Source organism: Galendromus occidentalis, unplaced genomic scaffold (assembly GCF_000255335.2).
Source record: "Galendromus occidentalis unplaced genomic scaffold, Mocc_1.1 scf7180000077517, whole genome shotgun sequence".
NCBI classification, from domain to species: domain Eukaryota; kingdom Metazoa; phylum Arthropoda; class Arachnida; order Mesostigmata; family Phytoseiidae; genus Galendromus; species Galendromus occidentalis.
This window is the reverse complement of record NW_003805505.1, coordinates 766,892-777,083: the sequence shown is the minus strand read 5'-3', so window position 1 is coordinate 777,083 and position 10,192 is coordinate 766,892. Positions and strand designations below refer to the sequence as shown.

At 50.0% G+C, this 10,192-nt stretch overlaps 1 protein-coding gene across 1 annotated transcript; it reads left to right on the top strand.

The window, feature by feature from the left end:
- Positions 1 to 184: 184 nt before the first annotated feature.
- LOC108864798 (uncharacterized protein K02A2.6-like) lies at positions 185 to 4,199 on the top strand. Its single transcript, XM_018641025.1, has 2 exons — positions 185 to 3,958; positions 4,080 to 4,199. The coding sequence occupies exons 1-2, from the start codon at positions 185 to 187 to the stop codon at positions 4,197 to 4,199; spliced, it is 3,894 nt and encodes a 1,297-aa protein (XP_018496541.1).
- The last annotated feature ends 5,993 nt before the right edge of the window (positions 4,200 to 10,192 follow it).

Below are 10,192 nucleotides of genomic sequence, written 5' to 3'. Positions count from 1 at the left end.
TAAATAATGGCGCGCCCAGGGGGAGCGCGTTCCAACCACCATCTCCAATAAATGCTGGCTGCAAAGAGCAGTCTCTGACGTGATCTGGCGTGCATCGTTGGTCTCAAAATTAGCTTGTTACATGGTGTCAAGAAGTGGATCCAATCGAAGAATTTTGACGCCAGCTCGACTGAACGTGACGACGATGGCAACCCCGATGCAGACCCAGGCTCAAGCTCAGGCGCAGACTCATGCGGAGACTCAAGCTCAGGCGTCGGCACAAGCACAAGTCATGATGCAAAACCCAATGCAAGGCATTCTGCCAAATCCGGTACAGTTGGTGCCATCGACGACAATTGTGAACGTGACGCCCCCACCGCAACTTGACGTAGACTCAGCCGACGTAAATGAAAACTGGAAAGACTTCAAAAGTGACTTCCAGATCTATACAACGGTGACACGGCTTCAGGAACAAGGGGAAGCCATCTTCAAGGCAACATTTCTGTCATGTTTGGGTGTACCAGCAAGAAGGTGGTTGAAGGGACTCGGTGTGGACGTTTCAGCGATGTCGGCCAATGACATCAAGGAGGAAATCGACAAAAGGTGCACCAAGAAATCGACGAAAACGCTCCTGGATTTCAAATTCTGGGGGGGGAGTCTCATACAGCGTGAGGGTGAATCGTTTGACATGTATCTCGGACGTGTGCGCCAAGCGGCAACAGCATGCAGATTCATGGACGTATCGGATGGAGTGTCAATAATTGACAGATTGATACGGAGTCAACTAATCATCGGTCTAAAAGACAAGGAGCTACAACGAGAGTTGCTATTGAAGGACGCATCTCTAAACAGAATCATTGAGAAATGTCAGTCACATGAAAGCAGCAAAAGGAGCCAAACAGTGATCTCTAAAGCCGAAAGTGAGCAGAGCACAGTTGCTGGTTTCCAGCCGCAGCGTAGACCAACCGGCATGAATGGTGGCTGGAATAACAAACATGGCCGCGCCTATGGACAAAAACAAACGTCAACCCACCGAAGTGAAAGACTGTGTTTCCTTTGTGGCAAACCAGGTCATTTCAAAAAAGAATGTTACCTCAGAACTCAAGATCGAAGAAAGAAGGTATTCATGATACAAGAAGATGGTAAAGACAGTGACGTAGAGGATGGATACGATGAGCAAGGCTCCGAGATGTTCGCTATCAACGCGGTAATGAAAATGGTGGACGAGAAGTGTGCGGTGCGCCAAATTAAGGCAAGCACATCGAAGTGGAAAGAAATCGTCAAAATCGGAAATGAGAAGGTGATGGTAGTGATTGACACAGGAGCTGAGTGTAGCGTTCTGCCAAATTGTCTGGTAGAGCAGCTCATACAAAGCAACCACAACGTCAAACGAATGAAAACAACAACGAAATTGATCTCATATTTCGGAGACGAGCATGCGACGGGAGAGACAATCACAATGCCATTGGCGTACCGGAAACGAAAGTGCTACGAGAGGTTCTACGTAGTCAAGGAAGGACTTGCGCCAACGATCAGTGGTGATGCGGCTGAGACGATCGGTTTGATAAAGAGAATTCGAGGAATGAGTGAGAATCCGGGGAGCGACCAGTGGATAAAAAGGTTTCCAAAGGTTTTTCAAGGCGTTGGAGAGATCAAGGGAGTAGAAGTGCAACTGCGACTCAAAGAAAACTGTGAGGGACACATCAGTCCGTGTCGAAGAATCCCGGTTGCGTACGAAGACTCTGTCAAACAGGAGCTACGTCGAATGTTGCAAAAGGGTGTCATCGCTAAGGTCAGCGTACCGACACTATTTGTGAGTAACATCGTCGTGGTTCCTAAGGCGAACGGAAAGATCAGGCTTTGCCTCGATCCACAACATCTCAACAGGGCACTGAGGAGGGGACCTCACCCCATAAAACGATTCGAGCAAATACAATGCAAACTCAACAAAGCTGCATACTTCACGACTCTTGACGCAAATGAATCATTCTGGCAACTGAAGCTGGACACTGCTTCATCCTACTTATGCACCTTCACAACGCCCTGGGGACGATTCAGGTTTATGAAACTCCCATTTGGAATCTTGACGGCTACTGATGAGTTTCAGAGAGCAACGGATGACCTTTTCGGAGACATGCCTGGGGTGGTGCCCTACATTGATGACCTGATCGTGTGGGGCAACACGAAGGAAGAACACGACGAGCGAGTGAAGCAAGTTCTCGAAAGATGCAGTCGAGTTGGCATGGTGTTAAATCCCGGGAAATGCCACTTCTCCCAAACTTCAGTGAAGTATTTGGGACACATCCTAACTAGGCAAGGTTTCCACATTGATCCTGAACGCATACGAATCATAGAGGAAGTTGAGGCGCCACAAAGCAAAAAAGAGATACAGAGATTCTTGGGAATGGTCAACTTTGTCGGCCAATTCGTAGAAGGTCTCTCGGAAAAAACGCGAATGCTGAGACAACTTGTGAAGGATGATGTGGTCTTTGAATGGACTCAGCAACACCAAGAAGCGTTCGAGGGCCTGAAGAGGTGTTTGGTGTCAGCACCAGTGCTGCGATACTTCGATCCGGGTCTGCCGGTGGTTTTATCGGTGGACTCGTCGGAGTACGCGGTAGGTGCATGCCTCTTCCAGGAAGGGAAGCCGGTTGCGTATTCCAGTAAAGCCCTGACTCAAGCGCAGAAAAAGATACCGCAAATTGAGAAAGAAATGATCGCCATTGTCAACGGCTGTGCAAAGTATCGCTACTACCTTGGAGGTCATCCAGATATAACCGTGGAAACGGATCATAAACCCCTTGAGAACATATTCAAAAAAGCATTCGATAACGTCCCATGCAACTTACAGGGGCACTGGTTAAATCTCCAGAGGTATGGACTCAAAGTAACATACAGGCCCGGGAAAGAAATTCCAGTCGCAGACTTTCTATCAAGACTCCATCCGAAAGAGCAAGTCGAACCGAATATTCACGTCAAATGGGTGGCAAGCCTAGCAATCTCTCAAGAAAGACATCGGGATTACGAGGAGGCCACGCGAGCAGACGCGTCGCTGACAGCCCTAAAAAATCTATATGAACGAGGGTGGCCATCGGATAAAAAGCTAGTACCGATCCCGGCTCAGCAATACTGGCCATACAGAGAAGAGATCCATTGCCAGGACGGTCTGGTGCTGCGATCGAACAGGATCGTAGTACCTCAGTCCAAGCGAGCAGAGGTGTTGTCACAATTGCATTCTGGTCACAGTGGAATAGAGAAAATGAAATTGAAAGCTCGTCCTGCAGTTTACTGGCCAGCAATCAACGCCGACATAGAAAGGAAAGTCAAAACGTGTCATCTATGCCAACAACATCATAGACAAGTGCAAAAGGAACCCCTTATTCAGGGTGAGATACCGCGGCGTCCATGGGAGATAGTGAGCGCCGATGTGCTCTTCCATGAGGGAAAATACTACCAGGTGATCGTGGATCATTACAGTTTCTTTCTCGAGGTAACCCAGTTGAGCGACCTGAGTGCGAAACAGACAATCAAGGCGCTTTGGGAAGTATTCCAAAGACATGGTTATCCGAGAGAGTTTCGATCCGACAACGGCACAAATTACGCAAGCCACGAAGTCAAGGCGCTATTCAAGGAGTATGACATCAAGCACACGACAAGCAGCCCGATGTACGCGAAATCCAATGGGATGGCCGAGAGAGGAGTCCAGGAAGTGAAGAAGATTCTGATGAAAGTCAAGTTCGGGACGCCTCAGTTCTACAACACACTGCTGGAAATCAGAGCGACTCCCCGGACCGAGGCATTGGGCTCTCCTGCTCAACGACTCATGTCACGACAACCGCGTACAACGCTTCCCTGTCATGAAAGCTTGCTAGATCCACAAGTAAAAGACCCTAAGATAGTTCAGGAAGAGCTAAAGAAAGAAAGGGACAAACAAAAGTTCTATCATGATCGGACAGCGCGCGCGAGACCGTCCTTCAAAGTAAACGATGGAGTGAGGATCTTGAGCCAGAAGGACAAACAATGGTACCCAGGGCGGGTAGTGGAAGTCCTTTCGGTGCCGAGATCATACATCGTCCAAGAGAGTGCGAGCGGCTCCACAGCCAGACGAACACAAGTCCATGTTCGAACAGATCACGTCACCATACCACCACCGCAGAGGACGACAGCCGAAAGGATACAACCAGCTCAACGACCAGTACTGCGAAGATCTGAACGAATAAGAAATCAGATCAATCGATAAAAGGACAATAATTGTTCGAATTACAATAATGTCAATTATAAAAGAGAAAGGATGTAACAGATTTAAATAATGGCGCGCCCAGGGGGAGCGCGTTCCAACCACCATCTCCAATAAATGCTGGCTGCAAAGAGCAGTCTCTGACGTGATCTGGCGTGCATCGTTGGTCTCAAAATTAGCTTGTTACAGGTTGTGCTCCAATCTGGCCATCCCTGGACTTATACACTCAACGGCGAGGCCCTTACCTGCACCGCTTCAACCAGGGATCTGGGCAGAGCTGTGCGCCGCGCCCCGAGATCGCCGGCGATCGCCGCCGCCGAGCTCTGGGCTCCGCCGCCGCCGCCGAGCTCTGAGCACGGCGTCCTGCGGCGGAACGGCGCGCCGTCATGATCCCCATGGTAAATCGTCAAGAGCCCTTTTGAAAGATTTCGGAAGACTTTCGGAGTGAATCGAGGGAATACAGAAGGAAGTGTTCATCAAAGTCAAAGAAAGAGAAACTGGGCCGAGCTCGATGCGCTCGCTCGATGATACGAATCGTAGACGACACCTTATATCATCCGAGAATCGAGACGATTCATATGTTTTTCTGTCGACTCCTCGCCGCACATCAAGAGACGAAATAGGAATGACGAGCCTGCCGTCTTGTCTTTTCATACACGATAATCGAGAGTTCTTGCAAAATAAGTGACTTAAGAATAAATGAACCTAACTTGAGCTCGCTCTTCGATTCCTACTTTCGCCATCCCGAAGCTTAATCCCTCTTTGGTGCCCTGGCTCACTCCTTGGGACCTAATTTCCCCCACTGGAGCTCGCTTCGGGTAAGAGAGAACCGCGGCGCGCCGTGAGTCTCAACTCCGCTGAAAAACGACCGCGGCGCCCGCCGCCGCCGCCTCTTTTTTGCCTGTCGCCGCCGCCGCGAAAAATCAGATGGCGCACAGCACTGGATCTGGGTGTTATCGTTCGTCCAAACCTGGACTTCAAAGAGCACATCGGGAGTCTTGTCAAATCAGCTCAAATACTAGTTAACACTATTTTCCGCTGCCTCATCTCCAGAAAACCCGACCTCTACTTACGTTTGTTTCGATCCCTTGTAATTCCCAAATTCTTGTACTGCTCACCCTTATGGAACCCGTCCCAGGTCCATCTCAGGGCACTCATAAACGGAGTACAGAACCGTTTCTTGTACCGCCTACGTCGCCGATGTCGAATCACTGGGCCGGTAATCAATCTTCCCCCCCTGGTCGATACCCTCGCTTCCGCCGATGTCAAAATGCTCTCTCAATTGTATCGCGCTGATCTCCTGGATGACTTCTTTGACATTCGAGCAAATTGCGGGGTGGCTGTTCTATTAATCCGAAATTCATCGCAAAGACTGAACGAATCAATGGTCTGTTCGCCTGGAGAATGGCCCGTCTGATGCATGAAAAAGGACCGTTCCCTATTATCCAACTACATGCTATCAAACGTGATCTGCCAAATATTAGGTGCCAATAATTATATTCTATGCTCCGTTTCGAATCCCCCCCCCCTTTAATTTCAAATAAAGGAGATATATATACAACAACAACAACAACAACAATTGCACCGTGGAGTGCGCTGGCGTCTAGCTGGGTCGCATTAGAGGGATCTCAAGAAAAGGTTCTTCGATTTCTCGCTGACCGCCTGCTCCTCGCACGAGGTCCACCGTGAGGAAGTAAGTCGATTCTACCGACTCTTCGCTCCGCGCTGAGATCTGGTCACTGGAATAGATCGAGACATTGTCTGGATTGAGAGTTCGCTCCCCCGTTTCATGGCCAGCCACTCAACCGGGTGAAGCCACAATCAAATGAGCGTAGAGGGGACAGACAGACTCCTGGACTGCGGTATGAGGCTCGCAAAACTCTCTGGGCGCGATGAATAGTATGATGCCGGGGGGGAAGAGTGAGGTTCTGGGAAATCAGTGCCATACGAGCGACATGGTTGGGGTATCCCGGATCTCGACATACGAATTGAGGAGGCATCTTCGGTGGAATTTCCCTTCGAATCACGTTGGAAACGTATCGGTTTGGAGCGCGATCCGATTTTACACCAGCCTGTGCGGACAATCATCGAAAGCGAACATTCGAGATGAACTTTTTCGAGAAGTCCGAACAGTCGTATGTTCAGTGCTCATCAGATGAGGCACTTACAGATTAGAGCTCGCCGTCCCAGTGGCATGGCCTAGCTAGGTGGGTGCGGAACACAGCGAGCGCTACTCTCTCAGGCGCCATTATCGCCAGCGGCGACCGAGTGAAAAATCGCGTGAGTTCTGAAGGTACGTGTAGAGATGAATTAAAGTTCTCGAGATCAGACCCAAGCACGATATCACCTCGCTACGCTTGTAAAGGGTCTCGAGTTTCTCGCCTCACTCTGAGTTCAAGTGAAAGGGGAGGTCCCTCATCCGCGAGGCCTTGAAACAATCGGGATGGATCCTAGTTCGATCAGCAATGAACCACATTCCCGGAGCGCTCCCGAATTAGATAGAGGCAGAGAGCGTAATCGAAATTCCACAAGGGATACAAGTGCTTCGAAAGGAATCATGAGCAGCATGATTATTTCCATCGGAAGGAACGTTATCTGCCAACGATACTGAAGCTTCGAGGTCCGTGAGGCTGGCGATAGGATCGACTATCGTGTCCCTTGCATTGGGACTCCTACAGCCGGAGCGGCCACGTGTCGTTGTATCCCGAAGGCAAAGACCCTCCGAAGACTGATCGCTCCCATTGCAACAACCCGGAGGAACGTACCGAGCAACTGTCACAGTTTATTCAAGGGAGGCCGTCCGCGCATCTTCCACTGTTGTGTTTGGAAGGCGAAAGAATCGGGTTTACTCAGGCTAGATAAACGCACCAGCTGCCGTCCCGATGAGTTCCGCAGAGCTCGATTCCGTCGGAGGTACCAAGCAACATGCTCAGGAAAGCAGCAACATGCCTCTTATCGATCATGCTTCCGTTATTGGCTACTTCGGCAGCTACCAAGTTCGATCTGTGCACTTACGACGAAAACTACAGGACGACTCCAGAAGAGAGGAGGTTCTACGCCTCCCTTGCTCGTAAATTTGCCACGAAGTGCGTAAAGGTTCTCGTGGAGCATATAAGAGAGATCCGCGATACCGTACGGATCGTCGACTTAGTGATCCCGGGCGCCTGTTTCACGTACAAGGCCTGCACGATGCTCACCGTCAGCGAGTGAGTCGATTCCACCATGATGTCGTTCCGTATCGCGCTAAAACTTCAAGAGGTTGTTCCCGCAGGGATCATTCGCTCCTTCAGAATAACTGGAAGTTCGTTCCTTCATCGACAGACACACGACCGGACGCAGCCGCTATCAACTGAGCATGAAGGAGACAGAGAAGCTAATGGATTGCGGTGTTAGACTCGTGAGACTCCTCGATCCATCATATATTGCCGCCGCCTTGAATGTCAGCGAGGTCGAAGTTACGGAGTTCGATATAATGAACTTCCTCGTGGACATGCAGACGTGCTATCTACGTCATGTCGGGCCAGCTCCGCGGAGCTTCGACCCAGGTCTCAAAATTCTTCTTGGAATGTACAAGAAAATTGTCAAACTCATTCAATGAATCAATATCGCTTGCCTTCAATGATATCGGGACGTGTCTGTCAAGAAGATCATGTCCACCACCCCAAGAGGATGCACCGAATTTCACGAAGTGCAAGAGACCGTATGATTCGAGTGGGAGGAGCAAAGCTCCGGGGAAAGACGGCACCGCGAGCTGCACGGGCCATCTGGGAACTCGACATGTGGGCTGAGCAGGTAGAATCTTCTGCTGAGCGCCCCTCGAAATCGAATCGAGAAACCCTCGGTTTGAAGCGCGGTCCGACCCCAAACACCGATTCGTAGGAATGGTCATGGGGAGTGAACACTCAGCTCGGCAAGTTTTGCGCAATCGGGTGTCCACTCTACCATATGCGGACCTCCATCATCCCTTCACAGATATCTCTCGGTGATATACTTGAATTCCTCTCGCGGTGGAACTTCCGAGAAACCCGAAGTCTCGAGTGCAGAGGTCTGAGAATGTGTGGCTCTGTCGCCTCGAAGCTTACGCAGCTGAGCTCCTACCAGGGGAAGGCGCTCATAAGGAAGGGTGGGTCCTCTGCTCACGAGGCTTCAGAGGAATCGGAATACATTCTGACTGGTTCAAAAAACATGACATTTTTAAAAATCCGATTCCGACTGCTCGTATCGGACAGCGGTGCTCACGGGGGCGTGTCCCGAATCGGAAGCAGCGAGATTTTGACGTAGAACTACGTCATTGCGCTCGTTAGAGGGGCTATTGGTGAAAATCTCGTGTAACGGAAGTGACTGTTTTTTGTCGAACAGGAATCGGCGTCAAAAGACTCGGAAAAACTGTCTCAAGGTTGGAAACCTACGAACTAAGCTCGGCATCCATGTACGTGACTCTCTGCGCACCCCCATTTCACACAAAAGCTCCCCCATTGAGAGCACCGGAAGCGCTCGAAGAGGAGTAGAAATTCAAAATTGATCATGTGGCGCTTGGCGTTCACGGTCTGCTGCATTGGCTCCGTGGTAGGCCGGGTCAATGACTGACGGGTCTTCGAGTGTGTAGCGCCTTTGAGTGGTGGCATAAGGTCGAGCCCTTCTGTTGTGGAGTTATGCAGTTTTCCGAAACCTCAATCTCTGTTTCTGCGGTTCAGTCCAAAGAAGTTCCACATCTCCCCCCACGATGTGGAGCGCTCAGTGTTTGCCTGTAGACGAAATTCGTCATGGATTCCAAACTTGAATGCTGCACAGCAAGAACATTGCTCTCAACCGTGCCACAAGTTCTATGCAGGCGGAAAGATATAGGCTCTAAGGCGGATCTATTCGACCTGTAGCCGCGCTCGTCGTGTTGCGCGCTGCGTTCGCTGCCGCGGCTGTTCTCTGACAGCCGCACCGATTGGAATCAGGGATCAGTGCGCCACAGCGGCGGCCGCTCCTCTCCGAAGCCACGCTGACAGGAATCAATGGTGAAGGAACCAAAGGAGATTCCCTCAGTTCAATATAATGACAGTGCGGATTCTGGTAATCGACTTGGTTTTCGGTGAAATCGAAATTCTTGATGTCGTTCATTCCCGAAACGGGAACTTCGACTTTCAGTGGAAAGTCGACTTTCAGCGGACACATTTGCCGGCGGGGTGGCCGATGGCGGCTCCTGTTCATTTTGCAGCAATCCGAGGAGCTCTTCATCAATCCCATCATTGATCAATTCAATCAACCTATCAAACCCATCAATCTCAGAGTTGGAGGAACGAGACTCCGTGGGCTTGATTTTTTGGACGCGCGGGGATGATCATTCATTCCTCAATAAATTATAGTTTACTCGAACACATCGTGGATACGGCTCTCCTATTTTTTTAATTTGGATCGGATATGTCGAACAAACGATTCAGATTGCGAGGCGGGATCATGACCCATGTCATCGGCGATGACTTCCCAATAAGGCGGATTGCTCCGACGAGACTAGCCGACAAACGCTGCAAAAATGGATGCGTCCGCAGCTCTCTCTCGGAGCATATCGTGTATGAGTTCGACACCTGCACAAAGAACTCATATCTCTCATAGAATTACAGATAGCTCCGGTGGCGCGACGACCCGTTCTTCGAGAAAATATCTCAAGAAGACATCGGGAGGTGAAATGAAGGTTGCTTGTGAATAATTGCCGGTTGTGGGATAGATTATGAGTCGAGATTAACGGAAAGCCGTATAGGTCTGATTAAGTAATGCGTCCGAGAGAAGAGAGAGGACACAGTTAAGTCGCTTAAGTCGAGTAATTGAGCGTTAGTATCTGGATTGTTGAATGATCAGAGCCGACATTTTTCGATCGTGAAACCGCGCGTGCGTTGCTATCCTTCACTTTCTCTTTTCCGAAATTATGATGATGTGGGATGGACATGGAGTCGATCGAAGAAGAGCATCGGACTCAACCTATCAGAGAGC

Excerpts from the sequence above, each read along its gene's own strand:
- LOC108864798 (XM_018641025.1), top strand. The coding sequence starts at position 185 with ATGGCAACCCCGATGCAGACCCAGGCTCAAGCTCAGGCGCAGACTCAT. Across the intron at positions 3,959-4,079 it reads GCGCGAGACCGTCCTTCAAA|CCAGACGAACACAAGTCCAT; the intron begins GTAAACGATGGA and ends GCGGCTCCACAG.